The sequence below is a fragment of the Ornithorhynchus anatinus genome, chromosome 5, assembly GCF_004115215.2.
Source record: "Ornithorhynchus anatinus isolate Pmale09 chromosome 5, mOrnAna1.pri.v4, whole genome shotgun sequence".
Classification (NCBI taxonomy): domain Eukaryota; kingdom Metazoa; phylum Chordata; class Mammalia; order Monotremata; family Ornithorhynchidae; genus Ornithorhynchus; species Ornithorhynchus anatinus.
This window is the reverse complement of record NC_041732.1, coordinates 95,027,167-95,049,232: the sequence shown is the minus strand read 5'-3', so window position 1 is coordinate 95,049,232 and position 22,066 is coordinate 95,027,167. Positions and strand designations below refer to the sequence as shown.

At 46.3% G+C, this 22,066-nt stretch overlaps 1 protein-coding gene across 1 annotated transcript in view; it reads left to right on the top strand.

Moving 5' to 3' along the window:
* Positions 1-12,643: 12,643 nt before the first annotated feature.
* Positions 12,644-22,066, top strand: part of TWSG1 (twisted gastrulation BMP signaling modulator 1) — a 56,216-nt gene continuing 46,793 nt past the window's right edge. Inside the window, exons 1-2 of the mRNA XM_029066326.2 lie at positions 12,644-12,863; positions 15,879-16,040. Of these exons, the coding sequence (XP_028922159.1) occupies positions 15,918-16,040 (123 nt within the window). The 5' untranslated portion in view covers positions 12,644-12,863; positions 15,879-15,917. The remainder of the gene's footprint in view (positions 12,864-15,878; positions 16,041-22,066) is intronic.

Sequence of the window (22,066 nt, the reverse complement as noted above, 5' to 3'; positions counted from 1 at the left end):
GGTGAACCTGACATTTTGTCATTGCTTCCACCTTCCTGAACTTCTAATCCGTTAAATCATTCCACTAAGCCTTCTGCCTCAGCTTCATCGGACTCTACTTCAGAGTTCCTCAGAAGGTTCCAAATCGCCTTCTGGCTCAAACATAAATGCTCGTTCATGGCATTTCAAGACGTCTCAGTGCCTGGCCTCATCTTAGCTATAGGCCTTCATTTTCCATTTCACCCTCCCCCATGGCCTCTCTTCCAGCCAATCAAAACTTCTTGCCTTCCCTCATAATCTTTTGCCCTTTTTCAGGTTTAGCCAACCCTTCACACCTGGAACAGCTTGCTCTTTCCTTCTTCCATTCAGGTGCAAGTAAAAATCCTCCTCCCCCAAGAAGCCCTCCCTGATTGGTGGTGAACAATTTACCCGCTAATATACATCCAACAAGCTCATTTTCTTTGATGCACAATATGCAGGAATTCCTCTGCTCCCAAATGGCCCATCGTCGTAGCATCCTACTTATGGTCATTAGCCATAGAAGCAACTACCCCGAGATGGGTAGTTTGTGGATCCCGAAGGGAAGTCGTGCCCCTCTGCCTTTTCAATCAGCCTTTTGTTTGTTTTTGAACGGAAGCAAACCACGTCGAATTTATAGGACGATGTTTGACAAAGACCTCTAATTCCCACAAATTACCCCGACAGACTGTCAGACTTGAATGGGATTCAGGTATGCGAAACTGCTTTGGATTGTCTTGTCTTTCCTTCCGTCCAGAAGCTAGAACTAGCTAAATCCTCTTTGAGGAGCAGAGGGGAGAGCACTCTCCCTCAAATGCCTTCCTGAATTTCCCTCCGTTTGTAGTGGTGCACGCAGAAAATTACCCTTCTGGAGCCAGAGGCCCCCGCGGCCACTGGCAAAGTAGTTTCCTTGCGTCATTTTCAAAGCAGCAAGAGGAAGCTGAAATGGCAGAGGAGAAAAGCAGTAACAGCAGGAACGGCAGCAGTAACAGCATCCACAACTTGGCCAGAAAGATCTCAGGATGTAGACACCTTCTGGCCCCCTCCCCTGAGACTCTCCCAGCCGAATGTCCTCTCCCACCTTCCCCCTGCCCCCTCCTCTACCACCTACTCCCCTGCTTCCCCCCTCCCACCTAGCCCTCCCTTTTTCCGGGTAAACCTGCCCAGTCCTTCCAACGCAAGTTCAAGCAAGCTGCCTTCTGTCATAGATGGGTGGGTGAGAATCACCCTCAATAATTCTTAAAGTTATTGTTGTTACTGTAATTATAATGTTATTAATTATTATTATTATTTTTATCACATCCAGGAATTTCCCAATACTCTTCTGGAAGACATTACTTACTTTAAAGACAGTAAAAGAGCGACGGTCTTTCAGGATTTGAAACTCGTTCCCAGGGGAATTTAAGGTGTAATACAAGGGTGATTGTTGATGGAACCTGTCCCTTCCAGAGCCTGTCCCTTATGGGCATCTATTATGTCACAAATAGGTTGCAAAATGACATTAATGCAATCAGCAACTGACAACTCTGAAAGCCAGGTTGTGGTTTCTTAGTGGCAGCGTGCCACTGTTGAAGCTTATCCTTGGAGCTCATTGAACTCACACCCTGTGAATCTCTTGAGAAGCAGCATGGCATAGTGGATAGGGCACGGACCTGAGAGTTAAAAAGTCATGGGTTCTAATCCTGACTCCGCCACTTGTCTGTTGTGTGACCCTGGACAAGTCACTTCATTTTTCTGTGCCTCAGTTACCTCATCTATAAAATAAGGTTGGAGATTGTGAGCCCCACTTAGGACAGGGACTGTGTCCAACTTGATTTTCTTGTATCCACCCCAGAGCTTAGTAGAGTGCCTGGCACATAGTAAGTGCTTAACAAATACCATCATTACTCTTACTATCTCTTCCAATCAGCACTCTTGGCCTGCAAATCTCTATTTCAGTAAAGGGTGCATGAGCCTGAATAGATTTACAGAAGATAGAAAGCAACCTTCTCCTTTGGAAGCCGTTACTCTTACTGAGGAGTGATAGAGTACGCTCAGTTCTTCCATGTGTGCTTATACTTTGGGTTTTAGAAAGAAAGCTGTTGGGAATTAAGGAACATTAATAATTATGGTACTTGTTAAGCACTTACTGCGTGCCAAGCACTGTTTTAAGCAATGGGATTGGACACAGTACCTGTCCCACATGGGGCTCACAGTCTAACATTCTTCTGAGCAGCACCGTGGCCAAGCGGCTAAAACATATGCCAGGGAGTCGGAGACCTGGGTTCCAATCCTGGCTATGCCACGTGACTGATGTGTGACCTTGGACTAGTCACTTCACTTCTCTGTGCCTGTTACCTCATCTGGGAATTAACATTGTGAGCCCTAAATGGGACATGGACTGTATCCAACCTGCTTAGATTGTATCTCTCCCAGCACTTAGTATAGTGCCTGTCACAAAGTAAGTACTTAACAAATACCATGAAAAAAAGTCTGCATAAGATGCTATGTCAGAAGAAACATTTGTGTACATGTATGTGATGTCAGTCTAGGTGTGCATTCAACAATACTAGTTTTCCTTTATGTGGGATATAGCAGAAATTTAAGACTCCAGGTGATTATTGACTAAAATAACTTCCACTCCAAGAAACCTTCTCTAACCTTTCATTTCCCCACCCCATTTTCCCTCTCTTCTGTGACACTTAAGCACTTGGGTCCTATACCCACTAAGCACTGTGATGCTCATTCCATCCCCAGCCCCACAGTACACATGTACATATCCTGTTGCTTCCTCTTCCTGTAATTTCTTTTAGAGTCTGCCTTCCTCACTAGAATGTAAACTCCTGGAAGCCAGGGGTTATGTCTATGAACTCCACTGTATTGTACTTTCCTGAGTACCTAATAACATTGGTATTTGTTAAGCGCTTACTGTGTGCAGAGCACTGTTCCAAGCGCTGGGGTAGACACAAAGGAATCAAGTTGTTCCACGTGGGGCTCACAGTCTTCATCCCCATTTTACAGATGAGGTAACTGAGGCACAGAGAAGTTAAGTGACTTGCCCAAAGTCACACAGCTGACAGGTGGCAGAGCTGGGATTCGAACCCATAATCTCTGACTCCAAAGCCCATGCTCTTTCTACTGAGCCACGCTGCTTCTCTAGCCACGCTGCTTCTCTAACTAGTACTGTACTCTGCCCACGGTAAGGACTCAATAAATACTATTTATTGGTTGAGCTCCATTCTTCAGAGGCACTTTAGGGCTCATATGGTCCCTGAACACTGGAAGGTATTTTTCATCCATGGCTGAGATGGATGATAGATTGGGATCAGAAGGATCAGTCATTCGTCTTTACTGAGCTCTTACTGTATGCAGAGTATGTATGTTTTGTTGTCTGTCTCCCCTGTTTAGACTGTGAGCCCTTGTTGGGCAGGGATTGTCTCTATCTGTTGGCGAATTGTACATTCCAAGCACTCAGTACAGCGCTCGGCACATAGACAGCGCTCAATAAATATGATCGAATGAATGAATGAGCACTGTACTAAGTGCTTGGGGGCATACCGCGTAACAATATAATAGACACGTTCTCTGCCCACAAAGAGTTTACAATCTAGATTGGGAGACAGATGTTAATATAAATAAACAACTAGATAACTAAAGAATGTTACCTAGCTGGATATGGTAAACACCCTTAATTCCAAAATGAGCCCTGACAGAAGTTAACAATGCCCAGGTTGTCCAGTGATTAAACGGGCCCCACCTATTAGAACCGACTCTATATCTGTTCGGTCCTCAGTGACTCAGGGAAATGAAGGGATTAAAAGTACATAAAAATGTGGAGGACTCACAACCAGAAAAGTTGTTCAGTATGTGGTTGTTTTAATGATTTCTACCAAAACACATATTTTGGAGGAAAGGTCACAAAATACCATAGGAAGTAATTCCCCACAAAACTTTTTGCCCATATTTCCAAATTTTGTCCAGTGGTAAGTAGCCCACATAGAGTTTGCTTAATCAGCCCACACTTTAACTGTCTCTTTGGCCATTTGAGTTCATTCAATAGTATTGATTGAGCGCTTACTATGTGCAGACCACTGTACTAAGCACCTGGAATGTACAAATCCTTCTCTGTGCTTGATCAAACAAATACTTTTACTGATCTCCAGTTGAGTCTTGTGTTGTTCAAATGAGATTATAGTCAAGGAAGTGTATTCCACACCAATGTAGTACAGTGAATAATAATAATGATAATGGTATTTGTTCAGCGCTTACCATGTGTCAAGCACTGATTAGGTGGCTAGGAGCTTGATTGAGCTTGAGTCTCATATTCTGAAAGCAGTACAAAATTCAACATCTTTGCCTCCTAAAATAGGAACTACATACCTGCCTGAACATAGAAAAATTAATTCTGCTAATCCATAAAGGGAATATTGCAGGATATGGATCAGCATTTATAGATTTAAACAGATCAAACTAGTTTAAGCTAACATCTAACATCCACACACCTCATCTTTTTCCTCACAATTATTCCCTAAGCAAAAACTCACTCTTGGCTTCAGAGTTCTCCATCACCTTGCCTCCTCTTACCTCACCTCCCTTCTCTCCTTCTACATCCCAGGCCACACACTCCACTCCTCTGGTGCCGCTAACTTTCTCACTGGTCCTCATTCTCGCCTGTCCCACCGTCGACCCCTGGCCCACATCCTACCTCTGGCCTGGAATGCCCTCCCTCCTCACATCCATCAAAGGTCACACTTCACCCCTTCAAAGCCCTACTGAAGGCTCACCTCCTCCAAGAAGCCTTCCTAGACTAAGCTCCCCTTCTCCTCAGCTCCCCCTCCCCCCCGTCGCCCAGACTCTCTCCCTCTGCTCTACTCCACCTCCCTGCCCCACAGCACTTGTGTATATATGTACATATGTATAATTCTGTTTATTTATACTAAAGCTTGTGTACTTGTTTTGAAATGTATATATCTACAATTCTATTTATTTATATTGATGCTTGTTTACTTGTTTTGATGTCCGTCTCCCTCAGACTGTAAGCCCAGTGTGGGCAGGGATAGTCTATTGCTGAATTGTACTTTTCAAGTGCTTAGTATGGTGCTCTGCACACTGTAAGCACTCAATAATGGATGGATGAATCAATGGGATTGATTGATACCCATTCAAATCTTTAAAAATGGGTCACCTCTAACATCTCTAACCTCTATATCCCTAACTTTCCTTCTAGTAATCCAATAATAGACCTCTTGTCAGTGAATTCATCTAAACCCCTTTTGAGCAGGCTGATATTTTCAGCCCGCACAATTTCCTATGGTAACAAATCCCATATGCTTACCACCCGCCGTGGGAAGAAGTGTTTCCTTTCATTTGTTATGAAACTACCACCTTCAAGCTTCAACGGGTACCATCTCATTCAGTTGCCAGGAGATTTGGTGAACAGTTCCATGTTTGCCCTGTCCACACCCTTCCTGATTTGGCAAACTTCTGGGCAGTGGTGAGAGGTCCACTTTGATGAATATTTCCTAAACATCCTCTGTGAAAAAAATGCCTTTCAGAAGGAACACTCCTGGCCCTAGGGGTGAGGCTAGGTGTGCACCCTTTCACAGGAATCCCTTCTTTTTGTGTTTCGGAGAGAACTATTGTTGTTAGTGAGTTTGACTTGAGCGGCCCAGATTAATTACACACATCTTTGTCCTTTCTGATGACATGCATATGTTCTAAAGCTCAAAATATAGTTATAATGAATCAGAGCCCCACACCCTGGAGAGAAACTCTAGAACAAATCTCTGAAGCAGCTACAATTCAGCTTGGTTAAGACTGAATATAATTAAGGTATTTATTCAGCCCTTACTATTTACCAAGTACTTTGCTAAGCACGAGGGTAAGTACAGGATAGTTAGATCTGAGTCCACCTGGGGCTCACACTCTAGAAGGGGAGATAATAGTAAGTTTGTCTTCATTCAGTAGCTGAGAAGTTGAGTGACTTGTCCGTGACCACTGAGAATTCATTCAATTCAATAGTATTTATTGAGCGCTTACTATGTGCAGAGCACTGTACTAAGCGCTTGGGATGAACAAGTCGGCAACAGATAGAGACAGTCCCTGCCGTTTGACGGGCTTACAGTCTAATCGGGGGAGACGGACAGACAAGAACAATGGCACTAAACAGCGTCAAGGGGAAGAACATCTCGTAAAAACCGATGGCAACTAAATAGAATCAAGGCGATGTACAATTCATTAACAAAATAAATAGGGTAACGAAAATATATACAGTTGAGCTGACGGGTACAGTGCTGTGGGGATGGGAAGGGAGAGGTGGAGGAGCAGAGGGAAAAGGGGAAGATGAGGCTTTAGCTGCGGAGAGGTAAAGGGGGGATGGCAGAGGGAGTAGAGGGGGAAGAGGAGCTCAGTCTGGGAAGGCCTCTTGGAGGAGGTGATTTTTGAGTAAGGTTTTGAAGAGGGAAAGAGAATCAGTTTGGCGGAGGTGAGGAGGGAGGGCGTTCCAGGACCGCGGGAGGACGTGACCCGGGGGTCGACGGCGGGATAGGCGAGACCGAGGGACGGCGAGGAGGTGGGCGGCAGAGGAGCGGAGCGTGCGGGGTGGGCGGTAGAAAGAGAGAAGGGAGGAGAGGTAGGAAGGGGCAAGGTGATGGAGAGCCTTGAAGCCTAGAGTGAGGAGTTTTTGTTTGGAGCGGAGGTCGATAGGCAACCACTGGAGTTGTTTAAGAAGGGGAGTGACATGCCCAGATCGTTTCTGCGGGAAGATGAGCCGGGCAGCGGAGTGAAGAATAGACCGGAGCGGGGCGAGAGAGGAGGAAGGGAGGTCAGAGAGAAGGCTGACACAGTAGTCTAGCCGGGATATAACGAGAGCCTGTAATAGTAAGGTAAGAGAAGACAATCTTTTCTCTAGAACTTGAGGATCCAGATTCTACAGGCCATGTATTTTCTCCTTAACAATGTTGCTTCCCACTGAAAACCTGGATTCTTAACTCCTGTCCTTTCAATTCAGGCCTCTACTTTCTTCCTTTGACCCTATGAACAGGGTCACATTGCTCTTCAGTTTAAAAAATATCAAATATGAGGGAACAAATCTCACAGGCTTCTCTTTGAAACAATTGTTAGCCGTGTTCATTCATTCAATCGTATTTACTGAGCACTTACTGTGTGCAGAGCACTGTACTAAGCACTTGGGAGAATACAGTACAACAGTAAACAGACACATTCCCTGCCCACAACTGTCTTACAGTCTAGAGACAATGAGCTGTGTTATTACGAGAAGGCTTTATGACCGGTGTTCTTGTCGCCTTTCAGGATAATAGAGCTAGAGATCTTTAGATTGTGCAGGGCAGACTGTTTCTGGGTTGCTTTACCGTGCCTGCCTCCTGACTGGCCAGAGATTGTGTCTGATGGTCAGTTGTTCCATGTGGGGACTATGATCTTGCACCCTGCTGTCCTACCCTGCTTCCAGTGAAGACGTTAGACTAAATTAAATAACAAATATATCTGAATTTATCTGCTTCTGGGACTGCAATGCCACTACTTGAACCAGGATTTAGGTATGAGCTAGGACCTAAGTGAGAAACAGCATGGCCCAGTGAATAGACTATTGGCCTGGGAGTCAGAAGGACCTGGGTTCTATTCCGGACTCTGCCACTTGCCTGCTGTGTGACCTTCTCTGTGCTTCAGTTCTCTGAGCTTCAGTTTCCTCATCTTTAAAATGGGAATTGAGACTGTGAGCTCAATGTGGGTTTTGGACTGTGCCCAACCTGATCGGCTTGTATTTACCCCAGTTCTTAGTACAGTGCCTGACATATAGTAAGCACTTAATACCATAAAAAAGTACCCTCAAACCCAGCCTAAGTAGCCATTTAAGGGAGTCATTTATGTTGGCCAGACAGTTACGATTTTTCAGAAGTGGAGTTAAGATGGAGTAGGCCCTCAATTTTTCAACCCCTACTGGACCTAGGCTCAGCTGAGTGAGGTTGAGGACTGAAATTTGACCTTTAAAGAGTTCTAGTCTACTATTCTTGAAAGTATGTGTTTTCTTAGTTTGGATTTAAATCTTTACATTCTGGCCAAAAATCTCAAGGGACCTAGGGGCAGTTTTTAAATGCTAACTTTTTCCTACTTAATATTTATACCCACCCAAATTAATATACTGTAAATAATAATAATAATGGTGGTATTCATGCTTACTGTGTGCCAGGTCTGCACTAAGCCCTGGAGTGAATAGAAGCAAATCAGTTTGGACACAGTCCCTGTCCCACGTGGGGCTCACAGTCTTAATCCCCATGTTACAAATGAAGTAACAGAGGCACAGAGAAGTGAAGTGACTTGTCCAAGGCCACACAGCAGACAAGTAGCAAAGCGGGAATTAGAACCCCTGACCTTCTGACTCCCAGGCCCATACTCTATCCTCTTCACCATTCTGCTTCCTTATGCTGCTTTCTTTAAAAATTGAAGTGCCAGGAATGAGATGTGAGTTGGGCTGGGTTGGGAGGGGAGGCAGAAGAAGGAATCAAGTGTGAGAGACGTGAATATGTATTTGGGATAATGGTGTATACCCTAGGAAGCAATTAATTGTAGGAAGTAGCAGTTCTGTGCTAATTAATGAACTAATTGTAGGAAGTGCTTTCTGGCCTAGGAAACCTAGCAGCTACATCCCTGGTGCCCTGCTGATACCTTGCATGTTTTATAGGTATTGGCCTCAGCCCAATTCCTGACTGCCACGCAAAGGGGTAGCCCAACTGTGGTTAAATGAAAACTGTGAAAAAAATGTGTTTTTGTGAAGAGCCATTAAGGCAGCTCTATCAATATTAGTAAGAACTGAGTACCTATGGGGGGAGGGGGGGCAGAGCACTGGAGTAGGTCCTTGAGGAATAAACAGGAGAACTATAAAACGTAATCACTGCTCTTAGGAAGCAGCAGTGGAATCTGGACATTTCAGAGAGGCAAGTCTAGAGATCCCAGAAATGAAATTATCCTGTTTTAATTGCATTTGCATAATATCCTTTTGTTCTAGGTGTCTGTGCTTCACCACTTAAGTCCCCTCTACACAGTAAGCTCATTGTGACCAGGGAATACGTTTGCCGACTCTTATATCGTACTCTCTCAAGGGCTTAGTACAGTGCTCTGCACAAAGTAAGCACTCAATAAATAAGATTGGTGGATTGATTGTGAGCCCTTTGTGGGCCAGGGTCTTTAATAATAATGATGGCATTTGTTAAGCGCTTACTATGTGCAAAGCACTGTTTTAAGCACTGGGGAGGTTACAAGGTGATCAGGTTGTCCCACATGGGGCTCACAGTCTTAATCTCACTTTTACAGATGGGGTAGCTGAGGCCCAGAGAAGTAAAGTGACTTGCCCAAAGTCACACAGCTGACAAGTGGCTGATCCAGGATTCGAACCCATGACCTCTGGCTCCCAAGCCCGGGCTCTTTCCTCTGAGCCACGCTGCTTCTCTAAGGGTCTTTAAGGGTCTTTGTCTCAATTGCTATCCTTGTATTTTTCCTCCACACTTTGTAGTGTGCTTTGCACAAAGTAAGTTGCCCCCTTCCTCCAGGATACTGCTCCCCTGGAGGATGGGGTGGGAAGGGGGAAGAAGACCCAGACAAGGGAGGCTGGAAGGTGGATGGTGAATGGACACCAGGAAGGAAACAAGCAAGGTGGGGGAAGTGTTCCTTTGGCTGGAGAGGGGAAGTGTGGGGGTTGGGGAAGAGGAAGAGAGTGAGGGTGGAGGTGGGATGGGGAAGGCAGGAAGTGAGGAGGGTTGGAGGGTGATCAGACTGGGGTAATAAGGTGAAGGAAAGAGGGAATTAGAGCAGGAAATTAGAGAAGGGCGTGAGGGCATGAGGGTGTGGAAGTGGGTTGATGAATGAGTGAAGACAGTCTGGTGAGCTAAGGGAGGGTAGAAGGACAAAGGACTGAGGGAGGGAAGAAGGGTGAGCAGGGAGGCAAGAAGTTTTGGAGAGCTAACTGAGGAAAGGAAGAAGGGTGGGCAAGGGAGGCAAGAAGTGCTGGGGGTGCAGAAGGGATGACTGTGGAAGGAAAGAAGGCCAGGCAGGCTAAAGAAGGGAAGAAATGCAGGGGAGGCAGCTCAGGGAAGCAAATGCAGGAGAAGGGGCTGAGCGGGGAAGAAGGATGGGAGTGCTGAGGGAGGGAAGAAGTGTGGGGGTTTGAGGGAGGGAAGAAGTGTGGGGTGAACTGAGGGAGGGAAGAAGGATGGAAGCTGAGGGAACGAGGGGGGCTGAGGGAGAGAAGAAGCGTTGGGGGTGCTGATGGAGGGAGGAAGTGCCGGGTTGGCTGAGGGAGGAAAGAAGGAGAAGGGATGAGGGAAGGAAGGAGTGTTGGGTGGGCTGAGTGAGGGAAGAAGGATGAAGGGCTGAGGTAGGAATGAAGGCAGCTGAGGGAGGGAAGGATCCGGAGCTGAAGGAGGAAACGTGGGGTGGGCTGAGGGAAGGAAGAAGTGTGGGGGAGGCATTGAGGGAAGAAGTGCAGAAGAAGAAGTTGAGGGAGACAGAAGGATGGGAGTGCTGAGGGAGGGAAAAAGTGTGGGAGGGGGCTGATGGAGGAAGGAAGTGTGGCAGAAGCAGAGGGAGGGAAGAAAGAGAGGGGCTGAGGGAGGGACGGAGGGAGTTTGTGGGGCTGATGGAGGGAGGAAGTGTGGGGGAGGCTGAGGGAGGGAAGAAGTGTGGGGGAGGGAGAGAAGTGGAGGACTGAGGGAGGGAAGAAGAGTGGGGGTAAGGGAGGGAAGAAGTGTTGGGGAAGTGTTAGAGAAGCAGCATGGTGCAGTGGAAAGAGCACGGGCTTTGGAGTCAGGGCTCATGAGTTCGAATCCCAACTCTGCCACTTGTCAGCTGTGTGACTGTGGGCAAGTCACTTAACTTCTCTGTGCCTCAGTTCCCTCATCTGTAAAATGGGGATTAAGACTGTGAGCCCCACGTGGGACAACCTGATTCCCTTGTGTCTAACCCAGCGCTTAGAACAGTGCTCGGCACATAATAAGCGCTTAACAAATACCAACATTAATTGGGGCGAGGGAGGGAAGAATGTGGGAAGGCTGAGGGAGGGAAGAAGTTCGGTGGTGGGAGCTGAAGGAGGGAGGGAAGGAGTAAGGGGGGAGGTTGAGAGAGAGAAGAGGGAGAAGATTGAGGGAGAGAAGGGAAAGGATGAGGAGAGAAGGGAAAGGATGAGGAGAGAAGGGGGGAGGTTGAGGGAGGGAAGGAGGGGGTGCTGAGGGAAGTAGTGTGGAGAAGCTGAAGGAGGGAAGAAGTTTACAGAGGCTGAGGGAGGGAAGAAGTGTGGGGCAGAATGAGGGAGGGGAGAAGTGTGGGACAGAATGAGGGAGGGGAGAAGGGCTTGGGCTCAGGGAGGGAAGAAGTGTAGCATAGTGGAAAGAATATGGGCTTGGGAGTCAGAAGACGTGGGTTCTAATCCCGACTCCACCACTTGTCTGTTGCATGGCCTTGGGCAAGCCACTTAACTTCTCTGTGCTTCAGTCACCACATCTGTAAAATGGGAATTAAGACTAAGAGCCCCAAGTGGGACAACCTGGTAACCTTGTATCTACCCCAGCACTTAGAACTGTGCTTGGCATATAGTAAGAGCTTGATAAATGCCATCATTATTAAGTGTGGGGAACTAGGGAGGGATGAAGTGTGGGGTGACTGAGGGAAGGAAGACATGTGGGAGGTGAGGGAGGGAAGAAGTGCGGGGAGACAGAGGGAGAACAGAAATGTGGGAGGGTGAGGGAGGGAAGATGTGGGGGGTGAGGGAGGGAAGAAGTGGGGGGGGTGAAGGAGGGAAAGAGGGGATGCTGAGGGAGGGAAAAGGGGCTGGAGGACTGAGGGAGGGAAGAAGTATGGGGGGAGGATGAGGGAGGGAAAAAGGAGGGGATGCTGAGGGAAGGAAGAAGGATGGACAGGCTGAGGGAAGGAAGAAGTGTGGGGACCTGAGGGAGGGAAGATGTGTGGGGATGCTGAAGGAGGGAAGGAATAGAGGGGGCCGAGGGGAGGAAGAAATAAGTGTGTGGAGGCTGAGGGAGGGAAGAAGTGAGTGGGGGAGGTTGAGGGAGGGAAGAAGTGTGGGGGGCTGAAGGAGGGAAGAAGTGTGGAGAAGCTGAGGGAGGGAAGAAGTACGGGGGGCTGAGGGAGGGAAGAAGTGGGAAGATGCTGAAGGAGGGAAGGAATACAGGTGTGTTGAGGGAGGGAAGCAGTGTGGAGGGCTGAGGGAGAGAAGAAGTGTGGAGAAGCTGAGGGAGGGAAGAAGTGTGAGGGGCTGAGGTTCGAGGGGCTGAAGGAGGGAAGAAGTGTGGAGAAGCTGAGGGAGGGAAGAAGCGAGCGGGGGCGGTGGAGAGAGGGAAGAAGTGTGGGGATGCCGAAGGAGGGAAGGAGTAGAAGGGGGTGGAGGAAGGGAGGGAATATACGTATGGAGGCTGAGGGAGGGAAGAAGGAGGGGTTGGGAGCTGAGGGAGGGAAGAAGTGTGGGGATGCCGAAGGAGGGAAGGAGAGGGAGGGAAGAAGGAGGAGGTGGGAGCTGAGGGAGGGAAGAAGTGTGGGGATGCCGAAGGAGGGAAGGAGAGGGAGGGAAGAAGGAGGGGCGGGCTGAGGGCCCTGTCTCTTTAAGGTGGCCGAGGCGGAGCGGCCCCGCTCGGCGCCGTGTGTGGCGGGGGGTGAGGGGAGAGGGAAAGGGAAAGGGAGAGGGAGGCGCCGCCGCCTCGCAGAGAGGCCCGGACAGTGCGAGCAGCCCCACCAACCACCGAACCACCCGTCGACCGAGCGAGAGAAAGAAAGAAAGAAAGAAAGAAAGAAAGAAAGAAAGAAAGAAAGAAAGAAAGGCCGCCGGGGTGGCGGCCCTGGCCCGGCCCGGCCCGGCGGGCGGGAGGGCGGTGAGCGGGGAAGGGATGGCGGGGAAGGGATGGCGGGGAAGGGATGGCGGGGAAGGGATGGCGGGGAAGGGCCGGCGGGGAAGGGCCGGCCGGGGCCGGGGCTCCTTCCTTCCTTCCTTCCTTCCTGCCTTCCTGCCTTCCTTCCTGCCTTCGTCCCGGGGCGGCCCGCCTGGCTCCCCAACAACAGCCCAGACGGCCCAGCCTCTGCAAACCAACCACCCTGCACCCATCCGTAGCCCTGTGCAAACCCTTCCACAATAAAGTCACCTCCCCCCCCCCCCCCCCCCCACCCGTGGATTCGTCGGTCTCCCGGCGGCTGCAAAAACGGGCCCGTTTGGGTCGGGGACGTTTAGGAAGGTGGCCGAAGTGGGGTGACCGACTAGGCCTTTGAGGGATGCTTTATGGCCTCCTGCTGCTGCCGGCTCCATCGCAGCCCCTGCTCCCCTCCTCGACCCCCGGGGAAAGTGGCTTTCCCACTTTTTCGGCTTTCTTCCTTTTCCCTCCTTTTCCATCTTCAGCCCCGGGCTGCACCGCTCCCACTCTCTAGGCCAATGTCAACCCTCCACCTTTCCCAGGAGAGAGAATGAAATCCACCCCCTAGGGCACCTGGCCTCGCCTAGGTTGCTGCCCCATCCATCCTCTCCCTCCTCCTCCTCCTCTTCTCATCATCCTCAAGTGAAAAGCCACGGCGGGATTAGAAAGCCTCGTGATTGAGCATCCCCAGACCCCTTAGACCGAATCCTGGCAGTCATTTTGTTCCTTTGTGCCTCCGTTTCCCCTCCTGGAAAGATCAGGGGACTCGGAGATGTCAGGTGGAAAAAACAACAACAACAAACACGAACTAGCAATGCTCTTTAAGCTCTCCAGAACTGGTTTCTTTTGGAGATCAGAGACGGTCCTGAGTTGCCGTTTGTTTAGTCGTGGAAAAATCAAGGAGAAACGGTGGAGGAGAAACCAGTCGCGATTTTGCTTTGGAGTTTTGGTTCTTTTGTTTAATCTACAATTCCGGGAAGTAACGCTTAGGCAACTAACATCGGCACTGATTTATACCCCCATTCATTGGATTTTTTTTTTTTTTTGTAGCGTCGGGGCTGAATTGGTTTTTAAAAGCCCGAAATTGTCAAACCCATCAAATAAGAAACCCAGAACAAAATGTTTTCATTTATAGTGGTAACAGGGAAAACGGGTGGTGAATGAAATCGCATTTTTTCATTGATTAATTTGTTTCCCCACAAATCCATGCCTGTGGCTCCCCAGAAGTGGTCCCGTTTTCGCTCAGGGACGTTTCATTCATTCCTTCACTCGTATTTATTGAGCACTCACTGTGTGCAGAGCCCTGTACTAAGCGCTTGGAAAGTACAATTGGGCAACAGATAGAGACAATCCCCACCGTTATATAAGTTTCAAAGTAGGGTGACTGATTAGGACTTTGAGAGATGCTTAACGGTTCACCGTTACTGTCTCATTTTAAAATCTTGAGTCATGTATAGTTGCTATTTGACCAAGGTCCCTTAAGTCTCTTGAGTGTCCTATATTTGGTGTATAACATGTTGACGTTTGGAATTCACAGTAGCCACAACAATTCTGTGCATCTCTCATTCCAGAAGCTGTGTGTGAGATTTAAGAAATTAAGTTGTTTATTGAAAACCAAGAAAACTTCCCGAGTGGGTCACATTTTTTTTTTACTTCACATATAATAACCCAACTGGGCAGTTTAACTCGCAGGATGCTTTGTGATGATGTTCCCTGTGAGGGGCTCCCCCAGCAATTGTTTTTGGGGGACTATGGGTATACTTAGCGGTGTTAAATTCTTCCTGTTTTTGTTGAGATGCTCAAAGTACGGTTGTTACAGCATGAATCTAAGTTCAAATGACATTCATTCTTCTTCTCCTAACCCTATTGTATTGTCATTTCAAGTTGAAGAGCAGAGGCCAGTTTTTGTGATGAGGGTAGACCTTAAAAAATAATTGACCGATGTGCCTGCGAAATGAAATTTTCTTGGGGTTTGATATTTGACTTTGAGAAATTTTAATGTATAAAACGAAGTGCCTGGCCCGATCATTTTATAGTCATGTAGGTTGTGTTCCTTCCCAAATAGTAAAGGAGTGGATCTTGAAACTTTCTGCGGTTGATCACGACAGTTATACAAGTTGTGGTATTTAAGTGTTTACTCTGTGGCGAACACTGTGCTAAATGCCGGAGTAGGTACAATATATTCAGATCGAGTACCATCCTTGCTTCACTGGCGGCACAGATATTAAGAGGGAAGAAGAGCAGGTATTCATTCTCCACTTTACAGAGGAGGGAGCTGAAGCGTGAAGAAGTTGAGTGACTCGCCCAAGGTCACCCAGCAGGCAAGTGACACAGCTGGGTCTAGATTTAGTTCTGACTTCCAGTGCTGTCCTCTTTCCAGGGGCCGTGCTGCTTCTCATCTGATTGCATCTGAGAACATCATCCTCCACGCTTTTATTGTGTGCTGTGGACAGATGCTGTTAGGGAATTAGGGATCTGTCTTCCGACATCGTGAGTCTGTCTTGAGAAAACGTGTTGGAAGAAATGGTTGTGCGGCATATGTGGTGCCGATCAAAGTGCAGATGCGATTGCACAAGTTTTCCCTAACGCAGGGCGTAACCCTGTGAGCCTCACATGAGACGGGGACTGTGTCCAACCTGAATAGCTTATATCTCCCTGGGCACTAAGTACAGTGCCTGGCACAGAGAAGACACTTAACAAGTATCTTTCAAAAAAAAAAAAAGCAAATGAACTGAGTGTCCAGCTGATACCGATCCATTTTTCTGTTAGTCCAGCACATTCCACTTGGAAGTATTCAGGCCATATGCTGTCTCTCCCAGGGGGTTTTCTGCCTTTCATATGTGAACATTGGAATCCACTTTTTCCCAAATTATTTCTTTGACTTGTCCTGGGATTGCTCTTTGAGGAAAACAGCATAATATGATTTTAGGTCAATTATTTTAGAATTCTGCATGTCCATTTAATCAAGCCTCCTTATTGCAGTGCTTCCTGGTGATCCCGGTTTCCGTGCCCCGAAGAAACATGAAGCACCAATACATCGTGATGCCTCTGGTTGCTATCCTGATATTCATAACGTGGATCCCTCTGTCGCTGAGTTGTAACAAAGCTCTCTGTGCTAGTGATGTAAGCAAATGTCTCATTCAGGTATGGCTGAATTGTGTTTTTCTTTGTATTGGAAACCTGTAGAATGTAGAGTTAAAGAACGTACTAGGCCATGAACTTCAAAATATTTTTACCCCGTGTAGTTTCTAATCCAGGAAAGTGATCTGATTCACCTTCTTTACTGTGAGTTTGTTTTTTATTATTGTGATGATGGTGATGAGGATAAAGAGCAGCTGAAAGGGATTTGTTGTTGTTGAGTCTCCGGTTGAAAATGAAATTCCACATTCAAGCGTCATTTATTTTCTGTGAACATTATTTATGCCTCAGAGCAGAAGTCTAACATCAGGTGTCCTTCCAACAATCCTTCAAAAACCTAATTTGTTGCCAAGATCCTAGTTCTAAACCAAAAAAAGGGAGGATAGATATTAAAATAAAAAAAATCGAGGTTTATATAAAAAGAGTAAATTCCAATCATCAAAAAACATTGTCTATTAAAATAAACTAAAATACTTTCTTAGAACTTTTGATAAGGCGTAAGTAGCATCCGCACCACTATATCTCCCACTAGATTGTAAACTCCTTGGAGTCAGAAATCATGTCTCTGAATTCTGTTGTATCTTTCCAAGCATTTAGTGCAGTGCTGTGCCTGTGGTGGGCTCTCAATAAATACTAGTGATTGATGGATTGATTGAAAAGCAAGAGAATGTCACTGCCTGCAATGCCATCATAGCTCTGTTGGTTCCCTCTTATCTACCGGGGATCAACTGTTTGGAAAAACTTGGGGAAATAGTGGCTGTTGCCCTGTGTTCCAAGGGGGCATTCATCCTGCTTCCCACCACCTCATCTCCTGTGCCTCAGTTACCTCATCTGTAAAATGGGGATTAAGACCGTGGGCCTCATGTGGGACAACCTGATTACCCTTATCTACCCCAGCACTTAGAACAGTGCTCTGCACATAGTAAGCGCTTAACAAATAACATTATTATTATTATTATTTTCTCCTGGGAGAGGAGAGTTGTAGGACAGCGACCCTTGGTTAGATACTCACTCTCCCCTCTACTGACCCCTTCTGCCATCACCCGCTAGGCTGCCTGTGGGGCATTCTCAACCCTCCTTCCTCTGAAATCAGTCAGCTCTCCCCTTACTGATCCTCACTTCTCTCCCACTACACTCCAGCCCAAACACTCCTCTCCTCTAATACCAACCTACTCACTGTCCCTCACTCTCACCTCACCCACCGACAACCTCTAGCTCATGCCCTCCCTCCTGCCTGCAAGTCGTTCCCCCAGTATAGCTGATAGAGCAGTATTCAACCCCTCTTCAAATCCCTACTAAAATCATTCATTGTCCAGGAAGCCTTCCTCGATGAAGCTCTTATCTTCCCTCCCTATTTTCCCTCAATACTGCCTCACCCATGCACTCTGTCGCATCCCCTAAGCATTTAAGAACTTGCTCTACCCGCACAGTTCTTCCATACATATCGCTATTCCAGTTGCTTCCCTTACCTGGAATATATTTTGGTTACTGTCTCTCCTGCTAGACTAAGCCCCTTGAGGGCAGGGTTTGGTTCCACCAATTCTGCTCTACAGGCCCCGAAAGAATCTTGAAAAATAGCTAATGTGGGCAGGAAAGAAGCAGCGTGGCTTAGTGGATAGAGCACGGGCCCGGGAATCACGTGGCTCAGTGGAAAGAGCACGGGCTTTGGAGTCAGGGCTCATGGGTTCGAATCCCAACTCTGCCACTTGTCGGCTGTGTGACTGTGGGCAAGTCACTTAACTTCTCTGTGCCTCAGTTCCCTCATCTGTAAAATGGGGATTAAGACTGTGAGCCCCACGTGGGACAACCTGATTCCCCTGTGTCTACCCCAGCGCTTAGAACAGTGTTTGGCACATAGTAAGCGGTTAACAAATACCAACATTATTATTATTATTAATCAGAAGGATCAGGGTTCTGATCCCGGCTCTGCCTCTTGTCAGCTGTGTGAATTCGGGGGAGTCACTTCGCTTCTCTGTGCCTCAGTTACCTCATCTGTAAAATGGGGATGAAGACTGTGAGCCCCATGTGGGTCATGGACTATGTCCAACCTTACTAGCTTGTCAACCACCTTCCAGGTCACCGTCCCAGGGTCCGGCATCCGCCCCGGGCTATGGACACTTGGCCGTAAATGCATCCTACATGGCTAAAACCTTGGTGGGTACTTCTCAATATGCTTTGTTCTTGGCTGCTTCCTTGCTCTTTCCACTCTGCCCTAGAGGGAACTTGCCGATCTGGGCTGAGGTAGCGTGAATGCTGGGAAGCCAAATGCTATCCATCATTTATTTAGCAGTATTTATTGAGCACTCACTGTGTGCAGAGCATGGTACGCACTTGGGAAAGTATGAAAATAAAGTAGGTGGACCCTGTCTGTGCTCTCAAAGAGTTTACAATCTACCTTGTATCTACCCCAGCACTTAGAACAGCGCTTGGCACATAGTAAGTGCTTAACAAATGCCATAATCATTATTAGCGGGGGAGACAGATATTAAAACAGCACTATAATCAGTTTCTCCAGTAATTGTGGTGTTTGTTAAGCACTTAATATATGCCAAGCACTCTACTCATTGCTGAGGTAGATGCAAGATAATCAGGTATCTTGTCTCAGTTTTAAGTATTCATTCATTCATGAATGAATGAATGAATATGACAATAAATAAAGTCGTATTTATTGAGCACTTACTGTGTGGAGAGCACTCTATGTAAGCGCTCGGAGAGTACAATTCAGCAATAAAGAGAGACAGTCCCTGCCCCCACCAGGCCTACGGTCTAGAAGAGAACTGGTATTGAGTACCCATTTTACAGATAAAGAAACTGAGGCACAGAGAAGTGACTTGCCCAAAGTCACATAGATTTATTAAGCACTTGATATTTACCCCATCCTCAGCCCCATAGCATTTAGGAACATGGCCATTATTGATTTTAATCTCTGTCTCCCCCTTTAGACGGTAAGCTCCTTAAGGTCAGAGAATGTGTCTTCCAACTCTATTGTGTTGTACTCTTCCAAGTGCTTAATACAGTGCTCTGCACACAGGAAGCACTCAATAAATCTTATTGATTAAGTGGCAGGTTTGGGATTAGAACCTGGGTTCTAGTCCCAGCCCCCTGACTCCTGGGACTGTGCTCTTTCCACTAGGCCAGGCTGGTGCTTCTCCGTCCTGAGGCTTATCCATCGTCCCTGACAGGAGACTCCATCATCTCTTCATGGGGGAAATAAATTAAAGTTCCATGCTGAACAGGGGAAACTAAGAGTTGAATATTACTGGTGGTGGGAAAAGAACGGTAAAGCTCGAGAGAATGATTAGTATGAGAATGTCAGGTTTCCTTCTACTAACTCAATTTTGGCCAGAGAGGCAGAATAATGTCCCCTGATTTTTTTTTATATTTTAAAAATGCACTGAACGGGGAAAAAAGGCAGAATTTATCCCAATTGCAATTATAATAATGTTGGTATTTGTTAAGTGCTTACTATGTGTAGAGTACTGTTCTAAGTGCTGGGGTAGACACAGGGTAATCAGATTGTCCCACATGAGGCTCACAGTCTTCATCCCCATTTTACAGATAAGGTAACTGAGGCCCAGAGAAGTGAAGTGACTTGCCCACAGCCACACAGCTGACAAGTGGCAGAGCCTGGATTCGAACCCATGACCTCTTACTCCCAAGCCCGGGCTCTTTCCACAATGAGCCACGCAGCTTCTCTGAAAGCAAGAAAATATACTCCATTACAGTCTTGGAGATTTTGGATATAAATAACATAATATTCCAGTCCTTTCTGTAATGTGAATTTGTTTCATTAAGAACCTTTCCTTACCTTTGAAAGTCAATGAAGTGCCTTTTAAAGACCTCAGCTTCCCTGATCATTTAGTTACGCCTTATGAAAAGACATACCAGAAAAGATTTTCTTTCTATCCCTTTTTACTCTTTTCTAATGAAGCAATTATTGGACTCCTCCTTCTCTTTCATTTTTCTCATCACATGTTTCTAATGGACCTTAAAGGGAATTTTGTCAGGTAACAATTTTCACCTGTCATTTATACCTCAAATGTCCTACTTATCTTCACAGTGTCTTTGTGATTCCTGAAAATCTGCTTTCAGAAAAGTAGACTGAAACATGCAGTAACAGATTATAGATATTTGGTTTCTCTAAAGTTATGCCCATGTGTGAACGCTTCAATTTTTCCTCATGATGTTTTTCATTATTTCTTAGTTTTTTTAAGTTGAGCCTAATAATTTGGTTTTTGAATATTCTTTTCTCTAAGTGTACTACATTTATCTCATCCATTTAACAAGAACGATTTTGATTCCATGTGAATAGTGTCTTTTGTAGTGTAATGCTAAGATTGGAGGAATATTTTTGGTTAATAGAGGTAGTAAAGTATCCGGGTGGATTTCCTCAGCTCATAAGGCGGTGATGAGGGTTGATAAGGGATACATGAGTGTCTTTGAAATTGCTTATTTCTATTAATGCCTGTCTCCCCTCTAGACTGTAAGCTCATTTTTGGCAGGGAATGTGTCTGCTAATTCTGTTGTGGTGTTCTCTCTCAAGCGTTTAGTACAGTGTTCTGCACATAGTAAGTGCTCCATAAATATGGTTGTTTGATAAGTGCTTTCAAATTTTGATAGTTTAATATTTGCAAAAGGCTTTGTGCTCTTAGTGGGCTTTATCAATCCACACATGGAAAATTGAGAATAAAGGGGAGTGACAAGCTGCTCTCTTCTTGGCCACCCGTAACTTTAGTGGGCGTAGCCCTAGTTGATGTGTGGGAGATCATTCAAAATAATTGTGATATTTGTTAAGTGCTTACTAAGTGCTGATCCCTATGGTAATCACTGGGGTAGATACAAGATATCCAGATCCCATATGGGGCTCCCAGTTTAAGTAAGACTGAGAACAGGTATTGGATCCCCATGTTGCAGATGAGGGAACTGAGGCCCAGAGAAGTGAAGTGACTCGCCCAAGTGGTAGAGTGGAATTAGAACCCAGGTCCTCTGGATCCCAGGCCTGTGCTTTTTCTTCCACACCATGCTGCTTCAAGATTTTTTTTATTTGCCCCGCCCCCTTGATGATGCAGTCACATTTCCAAGCGCGTAGTACAGTGCTCTGCACATAGGAAGCACTCAGTAAATACTATTGAATGAATGAATTTCCCCTTCAAAACTTACGGGAAGCCTGTAATCTTATTCTGGCAAAAGCTATATAAATACTATATAAGCTATAAAATACTAAAAGCTATATAAACACTTCAGCGTGTTTCTTTTCTTGGTGTGTAGCGGGAGAGCATTTAAACATATCCTCTGCTGCCTCAAGGTTAATGGTGATGGATGATGATAGTGGTATTTGTTAAACACTTACTGTGTGCTAGGCACTGTACTAAGCACCGAGGGGGATGCAAACTAATCAGGTTGGACATAGTCCCTGCCCCACATGGGACTCACAGCCTTAATCCCCATTTTGCAGATGAGGAAACTGAGGCACAGAGAAGTGAAGTGACTTGACCAAGGTTCCTCAGCAGAAGCGTGATGGAGTCGGGATTAGAACCCAGGTCCTTCTGACTCCCGGGCCCATGCTCTATCCACTAGACCATGCTGCTTCCTAGTAAAAATTTCCACTTTACCTTTTAAACTGAATCATTTTTGAAATATTGGTCTAACAATTATTTGTGGACTACTTGATGGCAGTTCCTCTGAACAGCTTTCTGATTTTTGGAGCGATGTAGTTTGGGGCTCTAGCGGAACATCTGTTTGTACTGCCAGTGAATCTCAGGTCACTAGTAAAATAACTAAAACTCACAAAAATTTGTTTTGCTGGCAGCACATGATTATGTAAATATTTTTGTTCCAACCTGGCTAGAAAGCAATATGATAAATCATTAATGCCCCAGCCTCCCAGATGCTTTGCTTAAGGATGGTCCCCACGGAAATATTTATTTTAAATATCTTACAGGAGAAAAGTCACCCTTCACATACATACGAAGAGCTAAGTAAATATAATAAAATTTAGCTCTTTTATTTGCTTGTTCTTCAAAGTGCTTTGG